General features: G+C 48.4%; 1 protein-coding gene across 1 annotated transcript in view; it reads left to right on the top strand.

The window, feature by feature from the left end:
- FKBP15 (FKBP prolyl isomerase family member 15) overlaps window positions 1-17,645 on the top strand; it is a 384,455-nt gene that overhangs the window by 70,202 nt on the left and 296,608 nt on the right. The window contains exons 2-3 of the mRNA XM_086921201.1: window positions 2,579-2,688; window positions 11,764-11,842. Coding sequence (XP_086777327.1) covers window positions 2,579-2,688; window positions 11,764-11,842 — 189 coding nt within the window. The remainder of the gene's footprint in view (window positions 1-2,578; window positions 2,689-11,763; window positions 11,843-17,645) is intronic.

Below are 17,645 nucleotides of genomic sequence, written 5' to 3'. Positions count from 1 at the left end.
TCTGCAGAATCCTCTGAGCCCTCCGGAATTACCAAAATATGTATGTTGCCCCTTCTATTACGGTCTTCCAACTCCACTATATGTCTTTTAAGCTCACTTGTGGTATCTCAGAGGTACTTTATTTCTTTAATGACCTGGGAGGCTACATCTTCAATTTCGCTCATCCTTTGCTCTGCGTCCGTGATTTTTGAGTTGATTGTGCTCCTGTCTGCCCGGATGGCGGGGAGTTCCAGCTGCATGGAATCAGTACTTTATTTAGTAGACTTTGCCAGGTCATGTACATCAGCCAATTTCTTTAAGATCATGTCCATTGTGCTGTTTATATCCGATTTGGCTTTGATCGGAGAGTCCGAGATCGCCGATTCAGCTTTTGATTTTTTGAAAAGCGCTCTAGATTCCTTGTCAGCCATCTTGCACCGGAGCCAGGGACCATGAAAATTGTTGAGGACTTTCGTGGCTGACCCTCCCGATTTAAGGGCGTTGTTGGGCAACCTTAGAGGATGGGTCCGAACTCCCGCCGGATTGGTGTTATTGGAGTTATTGGCAGATCTGGTATCCCTTGATAGTAATTTAGAGGCAGTTTGGGTAGCAGTGACAGTTGACTTAATAATATTCAACAATGAGCTGGCCGACCTGATATGGGTTAAGTGGCAGTGCAGGCAATGCAGGCAATACAGGTCTTGGCAATGGGAGAAGTTGAGCGTGTCATCTGCCTCATAAGAAGCCAAGCCCTAGATCGCTGCACAAGTTGGTAAAACACCAGCAAGCCAACTACTTCAATTCGCCCCTATGCACATAGATAGCACAAATAAACAAAGGTCGCAAGTACCTCCTGTGCGCTATTAAATAGGCGAGCTACCCTATCTCCAAAATTACAACTTGCTTCTATAAGGAAGACATGCAGCATGGTAGATCGAAGGCAGGGGATCACTGCAAATGCTCAGGCGCACTCTTCTTCTCTCCCGATCACAGGAATTTCTCCGCCATTTTGATTTCAGGCATCACTTAACTCTGAACTTTGTGGCTCGCACAGATTATATCCGGCAGAGGTGAGGGCAACAGCATGTGCGCAGTCCGGCTGGCACTGCACTATGGTGGGTCCGCTTTGTGTTTGCGGCGACAAAATAATAATGAAAAATGCGGGTTGAGCAGGTCAAAGAGGTGCCATTACATGGTCAGGCAAGACGTCTACAGCCGGCTCATCAAGTCGAACAAACCCTTCGATCCAGCAGGGAATGCACCAATAATTGTGGTCCGCCACCTTCATAAGCAGGGATTGCTGCGAGGCGAGAGATCTTAGCCGCTCAGCTTAATTTTTGTTTATTTTTCCTTCCGTATTCAATCATCCCAGGCGCTGCCATTTTGTGGAGTCCGAATCGGCATATCACGCCAACTTCAACTCAACTTGTAATTATGGCCAATCTGGGTCGTAGAAACCGGTTCTGTCAGTCACCTCTTGCGCCGCATACCTTTACGAGGCGAAATCCGGTGCTCCCAACGACATACACTCTTTATGACTCCAGAATTGCTTTCAAATTACTCTTCCATACTCAGAGCGACTGGATCAGGCAGCCATTACCACTGCCGTCCAAGCCACGCCCCCCTGATGAGTGGATGCTTTACTTCCCAGATCTATGCACAAAAAAGAAAATATGACCATGGGAAAGGAATGTTGGAGCTTATGAAGGGAACTACTGGATCTTTGATCCCAGATCTCAATCTTTCCTACCAGATTAAGGGCCAGTTTCAGAGGAAAAATGTTTATTTTTGTCCAAGTAAACTGTGCAAAAAATGTTGGGTAAAAATGGCAAATCGAATGGTAAATTTTACTAAGCTGATAGTCTGCTTCTTTTTGATTGGGAAAGGTGGTGGTTGTTTATTTCCCTAACTTAATTACTAACCCACTGGTCAGCGACCGGGATCTGGAATTCTGCTGCACTATTCCTCGAGGAAGAAATTAAATATACTATAAGAGGAAACTGTCAAAAGATCTCTTCCTTTTTCTGCTTCTTTGTTGCTCAAGGTAAAGATAATTAGCCAAAGAAGGGTGATAGTTTAGACTTTTCTTCTGTATCAAATTGATACCCATGTGAGAGCCTTTTGATGTCTTGATATCAATAACAAAATAGAAGCGAAAAAATAACTCCTCTTCATGTTTGCTTGTATCGTGAGTGAATGCTTCCTACAGCATCTAGTTGTTTCAGGCACTGATAACACATACATACAAAATTCCTCACACATCCCTGCTCTCTTAGCTACAAAACCTTTATCAAGTGAAATCAGGCATCTGATGACCCATATAGTAATCTTTTTTTAAAAAGGAAAATCTTTCGAGAAATTATTGTAATTGGCGCACTAGAGAGACAATTAAATGTTTAATAACTTCAATGAATAGGGTCATTATAGAGAACTAGGATTACAAGTAAGGTCTCCTTAGGGGGTCATGGGCGTTTTGTCAAGAAGACTGGGAATTTAAAAGGCTTGACATTTCTGAAAAGTGATGTTGAGATTGCTCTTTCTGTGGTAGTTGTAGAATGCCAAATGTTATCATGCTTATGGGTTCACTTTCTCTTTTCAGGGCTAAATTAGCATCTTTGTTTGGCCTGGATCAGGCGGTATCCAACCAGGGGAATGAGTCTTTCCAATACACAGCACCAAAGCAGCCCAAGAAAGGCCAACCATCTACTGGTAAGTCCTGGGAGTGAAAGTGTGTGGCCCTTTCCCATTCCATTATGAACTGTATTAGTCTTCACACTGCCCTGTGGCAAGAAGAGTTAGTTCCAGTTCTGCAGTGAGATAGGAAAGCTCTTAGTCTATAAGGTGTGTAAAATATAGATGAGGAGGAGAAAGAGAAGCACAAATGTTCTATTGGTGACTTTTAAGTAAGTATGAGCCCAAGGAAAACCCTGAGCTACTGGTGGCACTGCTGTGAGGCAAACAGCCTTTTATTAATGTAAACACGTATTTATCATTGCTTGTGCTAGTATTCTATATTTATTTTGTATATCATAGAATATTCTTCAGGGCAACAGAAACAATAAATAATTCAAACAATAACCATGATGGTATGTATCAATCATGCATTCGCAATTTAACGAAAGACAATTGTTAGAAATCACAATTTCAATTTGACATTTCTTGCTTCAATGAAATTAGCCACCAAAGTTCATGACATGATCTCGACAGTCCCAATGCATTTCGGGTTTAAACTAAACCCTTCGTCCAGACAACTAAGCTTTCACTTTGAAGATTTGCCTCGTGCTCTAGGTAGCGCACTGGGACGCATTGTACTGAATACATTGCCTAGTAAGCATACATCCCCATAGCTTCAGGATCTTATGCACCATAATCACTTGTACTTCCATTCTTATCCTGTCATCCCTGGTGGTTGGACTGGGTATATTAACCTTCTTGTTTTCTAGAGAGCTTTGTTTCTTTTTATGCTTATTTACCATTTAAATACAAGTTGTTTTCCTCTTTCTTTTTGTTTCTTTCTTTTTACCTGGCGGCACTCCTCAGTTTCTTGAATACAAGCATGTAATCACGTGAATATAAAAATGTAATTTTTGAGATACATGTAAAACAGACCTTTTGTTGCTGTTTTTGTAGGTCCTGAATAATCTACATCATTGAAAGCCACCGCCTGCAATGCACTAACGTTTTCCTTTTACTTATATATCCCCTGACGAAGGGTTTAGTTTAAACCCGAAATGCATTGGGACTGTTGAGATCATGTTATGAACTTTGGTGGCTAATTTCATTAAAGCAAGAAATGTCAAATTGAAATTGTGATTTCTAACAATTGTCTTTCGTTAAATTGCGAATGCATGATTGATACATACCATCATGGTTATTGTTTGAATTATTTATCGTTTCTGTTGCCCTGAAGAATATTCTATGATATACAAAATAAATATAGAATACTAGCACAAGCAATGATAAATACGTGTTTACATTAATAGAAGGCTGTTTGCCTCACAGCAGTGCCACCAGTAGCTCAGGGTTTTCCTTGGGCTCATACTTACTTGTTACGTTTTAGGGAGCAGGGCACGCCCCCTTACAACTGGTGTGCACGCGAAATTTGAATAATTTGAGACAACTTTGATTAACTGGAGAAATCAGGTGTGCAGGTCCACCTCCTACAATAGACTATTGGTGACTTTACCATGTTCATTAGAAAGCTTGGCATAAACTACAAAAGGAGCAATATCTATTCATCTGAATTGGCTATAGTGTGATTAGTCATGTTGAGGAAGATGAGATGGCAGTTTTTTAACAATGTTATTGTTCATTGGTCTTGAGGTTGGTAGACTGTTGTAAGGGAGGTAACTACAATTCAGGTATCATCTATTTTGTTGCCATCAGCCTGTTTGAGATGTCTGTGAGACAAAGGAAGTTCTACTATTGTTGGTCAATCAATCAATCAAGGCATTTATATAGCGCGCTACTCACCCGGAGGGTCTCAAGGCGCTTGGGAAGGGGGGGTCCGCTACTGCTCGAACAGCGAGGTCTTGAGCTGCTTCCTGAAGGCGAGGTGGTCTTGGGTCAGGCGGAGGTGGATGTGGAGGGAGTTCCACGGAAGGACCTTCCTCCTGTGGTGGCTCTGCGGATGCAGGGAACGACGGCGAGGGCCTGGTTGGTCGATCGAAGCTGGCGTGTGGGAGTGTAGAAGTTGAGGCGGTTGTTGAGGTATCTTGGGCCTTGGTTGTGTAGGGCTTTGTGTGCGTGTGTGAGAAGTCGGAACGTGATCCTCTTGTTGACCGGGAGCCAGTGTAGGTCTCTCAGGTGATCCACTGGAGTCTCTTCTGGAGTTTGGCAGTGGTTCCGGCGTAGAGGGAGTTGCCGTAGTCCAGTCGGCTGGTGACGAGGGCCTGGGTGACCGTCTTCCTGGTCTCGGTGGGGATCCACTGGAAGTTCTTGCGTAGCATGCGCAGGATGTTGAAGCACGATGAGGAGACGGCGTTGACTTGTCTGGTCATGGAGAGGGAGGAGTCCAGGATGAAGCCCAGGTTGCGTGCGTGGTCTGTTGGTTTGGGTGCGCTGCCCAGGGCGGGGGGCCACCAGGAGTTGTCCCATGCGGAGGGAGACGATCCCAGGATGAGGTCTTCAGTCTTGTCTGAGTTCAGTTTCAGGCGGCTGTTCATCATCCACTCTGCTACGTCTTTCATCCCTTCGTGTAGGTTGGTTCTGGCGGGGTCGTTGGTGAGGGAGAGGATCAGCTGGGTGTCGTCGGCGTAAGAGATGATGTTGAGGTTGTGTTGGCGTGCGATGGCCACAAGGGGGCTCATGTAGACATTGAAGAGGGTGGGGCTGAGCGAGGAGCCTTGTGGAACGCCGCAGATGACTTCGGTGGCTTCTGATCTGAACGGGGGAGGCGGACTCTCTGTGTCCTTCCGGCGAGGAAGGAGATGATCCATTCTAGTGCTTTCTCCTGGATTCCGACGTTGCTGAGGCGCTGCACTAGGGTGCGGTGGCAGACAGTGTCGAATGCCGCGGAGAGGTCCAGGAGGATGAGGGCCGCTGTTTCCCCGTTGTCGAGCAGGGCTCGGATGTCATCAGTGGCTGCGATGAGGGCGGTCTCGGTGCTGTGGTTGGCCCGGAAGCCAGACTGCGAGCTGTCGAGGGATCCATTTGTCTCGAGAAAGGCGGGCAGCTGTTTGTTGACGGTCTTCTCGATGACTTTGGCCAGAAACGGGAGGAGCGAGATGGGGCGGTAGTTTTTGAGTTCGGTTGGGTCCGCTGATGGTTTCTTCAGTAGAGCGCTGAGTTCGGCATGCTTCCAGCTCTCCGGGAAGGTAGCGGTGTCGAAGGAGGTGTTGATGATGTCCCGCAGGTGGGGCGCGATGACGGAGTCGGCCTCGTTATAGACGTGGTGAGGGCAGGGGTCGGTTGGAGATCCGGAGTGGATGGTGTTCATCGTGCGTAGGGTTTCCTCGGTGTTGATCGGGGTCCAGGCGCGGAGGGTGGTGGTGGGGGGTGCAGGTGCTGTCGTGGGGTGCGTTGGTTGTGTGCTGAAGCTGTTGTGTATGTCCGCGATCTTGTTGTGGAAGTAGGAGGCGAGGGAGTTGCAGAAGTCTTGTGATGGGATGATGTCGTTGTTTCCGGCGCTGGGGTTGGAGAGCTCTTTGACGATGTTGAAGAGTTCCTTGCTGTTGTGGGCGTTGTTTTCCAGTCGTTCCTTGAATGCGGTTTTCTTGGTGGTGTGGATCAGTTGGTGGTGTTTTCGAGTGGCAAGCTTGAGGGTGGTCATGTTGTCTGGTGTTGGGTCTCTGCGCCAGGCTCTCTCGAGGGCTCGGCAGTTCTTCTTGGAGCTCTTGAGTTCGTCGGTGAACCATGGTGCTTTCTTACTGCCGGGTCTGCTGGGCGGGGTCCTCAGTGGGGCGAGGTCGTCTGCGCAGTTGCTGATCCACTTCGTGAGGTTGATGGCGGCCTGGCTGGGGTTTGCTGAGCTGGCGGGGGGGTCCTTGCTCAGGGATGCGGCGAGCTGGTTGGCTGTGATCTTGTTCCAGCTTCTGCGAGCAACCTGTTGCTGGTGGTGGTGGATCGTGTTCTTTCTGTAGCTGAAGTGGACGCAGCTGTGGTCCGTCCAGTGGAGTCCGGTGGCGTGGCTGAAGGTGATGTCCTTGCTGGAGGAGAAGACGGGGTCGAGTGTGTGTCCGGCGTAGTGGGTGGGGGTGGTCACCAGCTGCTTGAGACCGAGGGTGGCGAGGTTGTCCAGCAGGGTGGCGATGTTGCGGTCGTTGTTGTTCTCCAGGTGGAAGTTGAGGTCCCCGAGGAGGATGTAACAACAAAATAGAAGGGGGTTCCCCAGTGGGTTGGTTCAGATATAGGCAGGCAAAGGAGGGGAGAATGTAGTCAGCGGAGGGGAGGGCTTGCGGGCTGATGAAGACGGCGATGTCTTCTCCGAATTGTGTGCGTTGTCCCGGGGGTCTGTAGATGAGGGGGCCTCTGAGGGTGGTCTTGGGGTCGGTGTGGATCTGGACGTGCAGGTGTTCGGCGGCTGTGAGGGTGTCGTCGGCGTTCGTCGTGATGAGGATGGTGTTCCTGTGGATGATGGCGATGCCTCCTCCGGTCTGGTTGCCGCGGTCCCTCCGGGTGATCTTGTAACCGTCTGCGATGGCGATGTCGGGCGCTGAGGAGGCGTTCATCCAGGTTTCCGTGAGGAAGGCGACGTCTGGGGATGTTGTGTCGAGGAGGTTCCAGAGCTCCACGGCGTGTCTGTGGACGGAGCGGGTGTTGAGCAGGATGCACTTCAGGTGGTTGCTGCTGGTTCTCGGCTTGGTGGGTGCGGGTGTAGTGCCGGTCCGGATGCAGGAGAATTTGCAGGCGTGGCAGCTGAATGGTCCGTGGGTCCGTCTCGGGGTGGCTCGGTAGCATCCATGGATCCGGCCGGTGTTGAGTGCGTTGAGTTCGGTGGCGTCGTAGGTCCGACGGGTGGGCTGGTGTCTTCGGGGGCCAGGGGTTCGGGCGCTGGGCGCGGTCCAGGCGCAGACTGGCTTACCTTTGGCGCGCCTTCGGCGCACAATCGGCGCGCCTGCTGCGCGTCAACGCTGTGCGTGTTCGCGGTCGCCATTTATGGCGAAGTGGGAGGGAGGAGCAGCTGGGAGGCGGGAGCGGGGAGGGCACAGAAGGAAAAGGGGGCGTAGCCGCTCTCACGGTGGCGGGGAGCGGGGCGGGTGTGCACAGGGGGCAGAAACAGCGAATTTAGCACAGGGGGTCTCGCAATACTGAAATAAGGGCAAAGTAAACACCAAAGGACATCAATACAACAGAAAAGCACAAAAGCGTCAGGAAACGTGGGAGACCACGCAAGCGGCGGGGTGCGGGCTCAGCGAGGCTGAGGGCAGCGGCAGGCGGGGAACGCACGCAGCAGCTAGTGGCTGTGCGGCGTGGGGGTGTCCTGAGAACAGGTCACACTCACCTGCGCCGCGCGGTCGCCATTTATGGCCAAGTGGGAGGGAGGGTGGAGCAGCTGGGAGGCGGTAGCGGGGAGGGCACAGAAGGAAAAGGGGGCGTGGCCGCTCTCACGGCGGTGGGAAGCGGGGAGCGGGGCGGGTGTGCACAGGGGACAGAAACAGCGAATTTAGCACAGGAGGCCTCACAATACTGAAATAAGGGCAAAGTAAACACCAAAAGAACATCAATACAACAGAAAAGCACAAAAGCAGCAGGAAACGTGGGAGACCGCGCAAGCGGCGGGGTGCGGGCTCAGCGAGGCTGAGGGCAGCGGCAGGCGGGGAACGCACGCAGCAGCTGGTGGCAGTGCGGCGCGGGGGTGTCCTGAGAACAGGTTGGTAGGTGGGTGGGGTCTACAGCGATTTCTTGTAGAGTGTTATCCATCGGCGTTGCACACACAATCAAGTCAAGAGTGTGGTTTGACCTGTAACAGCTAATTATTAGATGTGGTTGATAGGTGCTTAATTGTAAGAGGGGTGCTTAGGGCACTGATTTTACAGATGTTCTCAAGAGCACTTGACCAGAACTTATTTATGGTGTGGGCCCAAATATCTCATGTGTGTTCTTACTAAGGAGATTAGGTTTAGGGTCTCCTTAAAAGGACCAAAGAACTCTTTGTGCTAGGAAGTATATGGGACATGGAAGAGCTGCTGCTTTAAAAACTTTATGGTGTTTAAGTTCTTGTAGGAGCTGCTGCCTTAAAATATTTATGGGGTCCGCTCCATATAGAGCACTTGTATTCATTCTCCTTAGACACCTCCAGACCACTTACTAATTGTGACTGTCTGGTAGTTCCATAGTCTTTAGGGACTGCAGTCCTCCTGCTTGGGGGGCACCCCTGTGCCAAGCAACGCATGCATTGTGCAGCTCCATCTGATCTCTCCCACTGAGCGACCAGTTTAAGCACATCCCTTACCTTTCATTCTTGTTCCCAACATTGACATAGTCGACATACTCCCAACCATTTGGTGGGATGTTCCATTCACCTGCCCTATCTAGAACATGTGGTCACAACTGACTCACAGAGGTTGGAGTGCTCCCTGCAGGAAACTCCAGCAATACCCTGTGGGACAAATAAACATGTTGGTCTAATCAAGAATTTTAAAGCATTTGAAGTATTCCTTCCAGTGGTGAAACACACTGTGGTCTTAATCCACGGGCCCAGTATTACGGCCCTCCTCTAATTAATGAAGCTAGTGGGCGACTGGCTCCAGAGTTCTGGCTGGCACTAGACCTGTGGCAGTGGGCTTTGACCATGCCAGAAGGGACAGCTTCAGCAGGTGTGTATACTCCGCACACAACTGGGAAGTTCTCATACCTATCATCAAGGTCTGGGGGGGGAGGGAGGGGGGAAGGGGTCATCCAGCAACATGAACAGCAAATGTCATCTGTGAGTTTCTTGATGGGCAGTGGGCCCTTATCCATAGTGAAATGGATAAAGGTGGACTGGATGCTGCGTTCATATATGCTTTCCCTCTGAATTCTGTGATACAGTGAACAGCAAATATCATCTGTGTTTCGTGGTTGGCAGTGGTCCTTTCTCCATAGTGAAATGGATAATGGTGGTTTGGATTCTGCTTTTAAATATGATTTTCCTCTGCATTCTGTGATATAGATAGTACTGCAGAAGATAAACACAGAGTTTCTGGTCGTTGTAGGCACTTCTATGTGTCCTCTTCAAATCTGCTTTTGACCTGCTTCAGAAGGACCACATCCCAGATTAGTGACCTATGTTTGGAAGGCGGGAGATTACTGAATCCTTGCCTGCCTTTGTCCATCCTTAGCCCATTCATCTTGAGGGGCTGTGCTTTGGGAACCTAATCCTCTGTGCAGAGAACATGTATGCACTGGCAGCTGTAGGGAAGTTCTCCAGAGCTTGGCCTCAAAGCAATGACTAGGATTCTGGCGTTTGGTCCTATTAAACAACATCAACTAGCTCACATGCTCTGAGAATATGTGGATATGTATGTTTCATGTCACCTTGCTTAACTAGTCTTTTGTGGCCTATCAGAATAGGTCTTGGCAGTCCTTCTCCAAGGTCAGTGAGGATTACAACAGACCGCCGCATTATTGTTTGGCATGCCTTTGGACATTTGGATTCGTAGTGTAGTCCTTGCCTGGCTAATTTTAAACCCCTTAAGCAGTTGGCTGCATGTAATCTGAAGCTTTTTCATAGAGTACTTTTTTCTTGGTGGCTATAACTTTGCCTTGAAAAATAAGTGACCTACATGTCCTTTGGATATATTTATACTCTTCCCAAACATGGAGGTCATGAGGATTCATCCCACCTGTGCTCCAGAGGTATTGTTGGAATTCTATCTGACTGGGATGATCATTCTTCCAACATTCGTTCCATGTCCTCATGCCTCCTGGTGTGAAGAAACACTTCACAGCATCGTAAACCAGCGTTTTAGGATTATTAGAAGCCAAGGTCAGGCCTGTGCAGCTACCAAAGTCACCTTTCCAGATAGATGACATCACGCATCGCTCTTTGCTATACTCAGTATGGAACACCACTTCTATCTGGTGTCCAGGCACTCTCCATAATAGAAAGGCAGTGGCATTCTCCAGGTTTGTACCTTGCAGTGATATGTTGCTGAGAACAACTCCAGCTACTCCACTCACATTCTCCAGCCAAATCACTCTCAAGACATCCCCAGGTCAAGAGACCTATATCCGCTGCTTAGCATGTCTGTTTGTGTCGAAGCTGCCTGAAGCGCCTTCTCGATTTCTCATTATTAGTTGATTTGGAATCTGCACACGAAGTTGTGAAATGAGTAAGATGTAAGAGTAGTTTAAAGTTAACCTTATATTTGGAGGGTAGAGTAAGTTAAGGGAGAGTTTGTTGGGCCACCCTCCTAGGTCAGGGATAGGGGTGAATTGAGGATTTAAGGTGCGGAAAGAAGTACTTACCAGAGATCCTTGCATTGTCAGTATGCTATTCATGTATCATTGTAACAATTGACAAATTGTCTCTGTTTGTAGTAACTGATGAATGCTGTTTGTATTTCATTCCAAATGTTGAAAGATTTTAAAAAAATTATAATAGCTATACATGTTATTGTTATAATGTTTCCACTACTATTTGTGGCCTCTCTCTAGTTATCAAAACACTACTGCCAATTAGCAAACGTTCATGGTGATTGCCTCCTTTTGCTGAAAAGTAGCCTGGTGAAGGCATGCATAAGAGCAGTGACGGGGGTGAACCATGTTTGTGTCCCCCAGGCTGCTAAAGCTGTCGGTAGGCGAGACCCAACAAGGATTAAATGTGTAAAAATGATAGGCCCATTTTGAATATTTACGTTGTTGGTGTCGGACGGGAAGTCTATTTGTAAACTACGTTCTCCTTTCCATCAAGCGTAATCTCTAATACAATAAATTGTATTTTCAAAACCAGGAGATAGTAAATGCTGACTGCTTTACATTTACCACTATACAACTTCTTGGCTAAAAATAAACTATTACTCTTCAACCCACCTCCTTTGATGCTGTAGATGGCCAGCCACAGGCCATATGTTGTTTCTTTTATTAGCTCCTTCTGTTAGATTTGTCAGTACCTCCCTAATCTTTCCGCAGGCAAATAGCGTCAAACCTGTGCAAGTAAAAGGAGCAGTCCATGCCTACTAATTGTATGTTTGAACTGTACGTTTCATTCTGAATTGCTACACAAAATTTAGTCACTAACTTGTGCCCTCCAGCCCAGCTTCTCAAATTTGGGCTCTTGCTTGATCATTGCTTGAGAAATACCTTACTCCCTTATCATGCTAGTGCTTTGATTTTTGCTGTTTTTTCTTCTTCTCTTTAAAGCAAGCCAGAAGGCACAAAAACCAGCAGCTACAGGAACCTCATCTGTGTTATTTGCGACAGCTGTTCATGCATATCGATTGTAAGTATTATTGCTGACAGTGATGTACACTTTAAGGCGTAGTGGGATGTAGTTTATATCAATTTAACCATTCCTTTGTAAAGGTTTGTGAGGAGGCAGGGACATGAAGTAACTAAGTAGAGGAAAATTGACTGAGCGCATATTTTACTAAAACATCTGTATCTTTACCATATGTATGTTCCCTTATCTTTATAAATAAGTAATATATATATATGCAGATCAATTGTCATAGCGTCAACATTTGTGATGTTGTAGCTGTGTTTCAATCTCAATTGAGAACATTTATTTGGACTGTTTATTGCTCTGACACTCTACAAGAAGTGTTCCAATGACATATTGTCCACAAGTTTGATCTTGGCACATGGATGGCCCGGAAGCAATCTTGGGTGGGAAATAGCCTTTACAACACGGCCTGAACCACACATACCTTTACCATGCAGGCTTTACAATGCATGCCCCCCTAACCATCCATACCTTTCCCATGCAAACTTTTTCAATGACTATGCCTTTACCACGCATTCTTTTACAACGAAAATGAAAGTTTTTTGAGGTAAGTGTATTTATATCCACACAAATACTGAATATTTATCAGCAGAACAAATTAAACATTCTTTATTTTCTTTCTCTTTGTGTGATATATATATATATAGCAATACAGCCAACACGTGTTTTGCGCACACTCTCGCTTCTTCAGGGCTTTTGGATTCTGTGTCGAATTTTATCACGGATAGATTCTGTATTTTATGTGTAGATTCTAGTCTCCAATTCTAATATCTTTCCCTTTGCATCATCATCCATTCCAATGGTTGATTATTCGCCTCTCTCCACTATATCCCATATCTGTTTAGTTGTGCCTTCTGTATGTTTTACTACGAATAGCTACAACATGCCTCTGTGTTTAGTTACTCTATGATCAATTTCAATGTAGAACCAGTCTCGTTCTTTCAGTAGCAGTTCATTCCCCCTCGTGCGGGATGCGCAGCCGATCTTTTCATGCGTCTCGTCTTCTGTTCGGATCATATGTATATATATATATATATATATATATATATATATCTCTCCAAAGTTAGTTTTGCGCTCTGAACTGAGCTCGTGATCAAGAGGTTTTACCTCGAAACGCGTTGGGTAGGAGCTGAACATTAAAGCTCTTTAAACTGCAAAGCTGGCCTGGACATTCCTTTCTTCACCGTGTGGAATTTCGTTTTGGATATATATATATATATATATATATATATCTATATCGCTCAAGGTTTCCACCTCCGCTTCGATAGAAACCACGCACTCCGGGGGTAATTCTCCAAATTAGATTTTATTTGGTTCGCACGCAACAGACGCGTTTCGGCGCTCCGCCTTCCTCAATGTTACAAACATTGTGAGGGGACGCCATGTTTTATCACTTGCATCCACGTAACTTTTTTGTCAAACAGATTTTATTGTTGTCCACAGCTAAAGATTCAAGGCACAATCCGCCAACCAGCCCACGCAGGGGCCCTGTTAAAATAATGAGCTCATCATGTACAACATAGGCAAGCGGATGGGTCGATACTGCCCACGACCCTGAATCCCCTCTGGTCTGTCCACCTTAAGTTCGTAATGTTCTGTGCTTGGGCGGACAGGATTGAGTCCCAGTTAGACCCAGAAGGGCTAGTCAACAAGAGCAGTGGTGCATCACAAGAGTCCTTAAATACAATGTGCTCTCCCAGCTCTCAAGCCCAACCAGTTGCCAGCGAGCGCGTTCCGCTAGTATGGATTCCCTAGTGCTCAATGAAACCTGAAAGTGTAATTTTTACCTCGAATCAAACAGTAACCAACTCAGGTCCCTCAACTTTCCCTCCCCACCCCTCTCCCCCCAAACTCCCCCTCCCCCCCCTCCCCCCCCCCCCCCCCCCCCCAGTGGTGGAGTTGCCTTACAGTAATGTGTCAATCGACAAGGCTATTAAATCTGGAACAGATACATGGCCCTGAGAGTAGAGGGGCACACCGCAGATGGTAGGCCTTTCGATAGGAATGAGACCAGCGGTCCCCAGCAGTACTCCAAGTTCTTAAAGTCTTCCCGGGATATGTCAGACATACGCTCTAAGCTGACCAGTTGCCATAGGCGGGAGTGCCACAGTGACATCGCTGGCGCCTCTCTTTTCTTCCATGCATTCGCCACTGTCAATTTGGCAGCTCCCAGACATAGCCACATAAGTCTTTTATCGGCCCTGGTTTGGTGCTCTAGCAGGGGATCCCTAATGCCAAGCAGAGCTTCTGCCATCGTAGTCGGGACCGGGTATTCTAAGATGGATCTTATCTGAGCCAGGATCTCCTCCCAGAACGGCCTAATGGAGGGGCAATCCCACCATATATGCTAGAAGTCCCCCAAAAGGCCACACCCCCTCCAACACCTATCTGATGTGCCTGGAAAGATCTTCGCAAGTTTAGATGGGTATAGGTACCAGTCCGCCATCACTTTCAAATGTGCCTCTCTCAGCGCTGTGGATCGGTTGAACCGGAAGATGTCAGCCCACAGGTGGGTCCACTCCTCCTCCCCAAGGTCCCGTTGAGCCATCCCCTCCCACCAAGACATATAGCGCGGCCGCAGGGAGGTCTCCGTGGAGAGCAGGAGCTTATACAGCGCCGAGATAGCTCCCTTCATGGATTTAGCCTTGAGGAGGAACAGTTCGAACCCGGTAAGAGGTCTGGTGGTACCATCTCTAGTCTGTGGACCCAAAGCCCAGTGAAGCAGCTGCGTGTGGTGATAGCGCTCCTGATCCCCCACCCCATAGTCCCTTTTGCAATTTTCAAATGTAAGTGGGTCATAGTTGTGGAACAGGTGCGTAAGTGCGAGACATCCACCCGTCCTCCAGGCGTCAAACGGCCCCTCCCGGAGCGCTGGAGGAAAGGAAGAAGTGAAGTGGATTGGAGTGAGTGGTGACGGGAAGAACGTCCAGCCCTCCCTCCCCGCCACAGAGTCCCACATTTTGAGAGTGGTGCGTGTCGGAGTGCTGATGTACGCATTGCGGGGTCTGTCCTTTCTGTCGCGCCAGATCAAATCCCAGATTGTCCTGCCTGTTACGCTGCGGTCCATGTGGAGCCAGTGTTTCTCCGATTCCATTTGTGCCCACTCAACTAGGATGCGCAGCTGGGCCGCTTTATAGTATAGGCGAAGATCGGGGAGACCAGCGCCCCCTTCCCTTTATGGACGTCGTAGCATGTAAAAGGAGAAGCGCGCCCGTCCACCCTGCCACACAAACCGCAGGATCATTGATTTTAGACGTTTAAAGAAATCCTCCTCCAATTCTATTGGGAGAGCCTGGAATAAATAGAGCAGTTTGGGTAGGAGGGTCATTTTAATAGCATGAATGCGACCCAGCCAAGAGAGAAAAAGCGGCTTCCATCGTACCAGTTCTTTTTGGATGCGGGTGAGGATTACGGGAAAATTGGCTGCATATAATTGCTCAACCTTGGGTGTCAGCTGGACCCCTAGGTATTGTATGGAAGAGGGCGCCCAGTCCAGAGGCGTGAGCGCTCTGAGTTGTGAGGCTTCCGCCTGTGAAAGGGTTAGGTTAAGAATGTAGGACTTGTCCAGGTTGACCCTGAAGCCTGCCGCTTTTTCAAAGGAGGTAAGCACGTCTTGCAAATATGGGAGGGAACCCAGCGGATTACATAGTGAGAGGAGGACATCATCCGCGAAAAGTGAGATTTTGTGAGCTTCTCCGGAGAACGGGAGGCCTTCTATCCCTTGATGTTCCCTTACCGCTATAGCTAGGGGTTCTATGCTAAGGGCAAAGAGTAGGGGGGACAGGGGGCAACCCTGCCTAGTCCCTCTTGAGTGGCTAAAGGAGGCTGACTGCACCCCATTGACTGAGACTTTAGAGCGTGGGTGTCGATAGTTGGCCTGAAGCATTGTAATAAATTGGGGAGAAAAACCAAACCTCGTTAGCGTGGACCACAGGAAACTCCAATCTACGCGGTCGAACGCTTTTTCGGCGTCAAGGCCGACTAACACTGCAGGAATTTTAAATTTGTTGGCCTTCTCTATTAAATGGACTATGCGCCTGGTGTTATCGTGCGTTTGCCGACCCTGGATGAAACCGGACTGATCGGGGTGGATGATAAGTGGCATAAGGTCATACAGTCTCTTGGCCAGTATGGAGGAGTATAGCTTTGCATCTCCGTTTAGGAGGGCAATGGGCCTGTAGGAGGCACAGTGGGTGGGGTCCTTACCCGGCTTGGGGATCACTGAGATCACCGCCTCGGCCATGGAGGCCGCGGAGATGCCGTCCGTGGCCATTCGGTTGAAAAGACGGACCAGGTGGAGCCCGACCTCGGACGCAAAGATCTTATAAAAGACTGCAGTGTACCCATCTGTTCCAGGCGCCTTGTGGGCCTTGAGCGATTTGATAGCTAATTGGACTTCCTCTAGGGTAATGGGAGCCGTGAGGGCCTCGTTCCACTCCAGGGAGACCTGTGGGACGGGTAAGTCCCTCAGAAAAGCGTGCTGATGTTCAGTGTCGGGAGTATCTGCCGTGTATAGGGATTCATAGAACGTCCCGAAGAGGCCCGCCTTATCTTCGTCTCTGTGGAGTAGAGTCCCCGTACTATCTCGTAGTCCCCCTATATATTCTCTCTCTCTTTTATCCTTCAGCAGTCTAGCCAGGTGCTTCCCTACCTTGTTACCCTGGGTGTAAGATAGACTGCGCAGCTTGAGTAGGGTGAACTCCGCCCTATTGTTATATATGGCCCGCAATTTGCCTCTAAGCGCCGTGAGTGTGCGTAGTGTCTGCCTGGTAGGTGTCTGCTTGTGGGTCCGCTCGGCAGCCGTCCGCTCCTGCTCCAAGCTTTCCCTTTCTTTTGCGCGCTGTCTGTTCAGAGCTGAGTTGAGTGCAATGCATTTACCCCTCAAAACCGCTTTGAACGTGTCCCAGGTATTGTATTCTGAGGTCTCCTCTGGGTCGTTAAAGGAGAAGAACTCCCTAATAGCCTCCCTCAACTGCGCACACGATTCCCTGTCTCTAGTTAATGCTTCTGGGAAGTACCAACGTGCAGGTTTCGGGGCGCTACCCAGCCAGGTTAGACAAATGGTGTACATCCCATGGTCGGATACGGAGATGGGGAGAATCTTTGCGTCCTTTAAGTTGCCCTGCAAGGACTGACTAAAGAAGATGTAATCTAGTCGCGAGTAGGTCTGATGTACATGTGAATAGAAAGAATAGTCACGGGTGAGTGGATGCGCGAACCGCCAGGTGTCCAGAAGCCCCATGTCCTCAATGAGCGTCTGGATAGTGTCCGGGAAAGTGCCCAAGTCCGATCTTCTAGTGTGTGTACTATCCAGAGTAGGGTGCCAGACCAAGTTGAAATTTCCCAAGAGGAAAACAGGACCCTCTGCAAAGTCCGTCACTTTACCCAGTAGTGTAAGTAAGAAATTCTTTTGGCCAGTATTGGGGGCATAAACTGACACAAAAGTGCACACTTTGCCCTTCAGACGACCCTTAACCATCAGCCATCTCCCCTCTTTGTCGCCCTGAGTGCACATAGGCTGGAACTGAGCGGCCGAACTGAAGAGCAGCGCTACTCCTTTCTGCTTAGTGGATGCAGAGGCTTTATATATATTATGTTTAAGTCGGTGGTCTTCAGCCTTCAAGAGATGTGTTTCCTGCAGTGCTACAATATCTAAGTGCTGATCTATCACATATCTCCAAACTTTCTGGCGCTTCTGCGGGGAGTTAAGTCCCTTAACATTCCAGGTTCCGATCGTAATAGGCATGTTAAGTCAAACCTGTCACCTCCGCTATAGTAGCCAACCTATGCCCCGCCCTCC

Source organism: Lissotriton vulgaris, chromosome 5, assembly GCF_964263255.1.
Source record: "Lissotriton vulgaris chromosome 5, aLisVul1.2, whole genome shotgun sequence".
Taxonomy (NCBI): Eukaryota; Metazoa; Chordata; class Amphibia; order Caudata; family Salamandridae; genus Lissotriton; species Lissotriton vulgaris.
The sequence above is the reverse complement of the archived record's forward strand: the minus strand, read 5'-3'. Positions and strand labels throughout refer to the sequence as shown.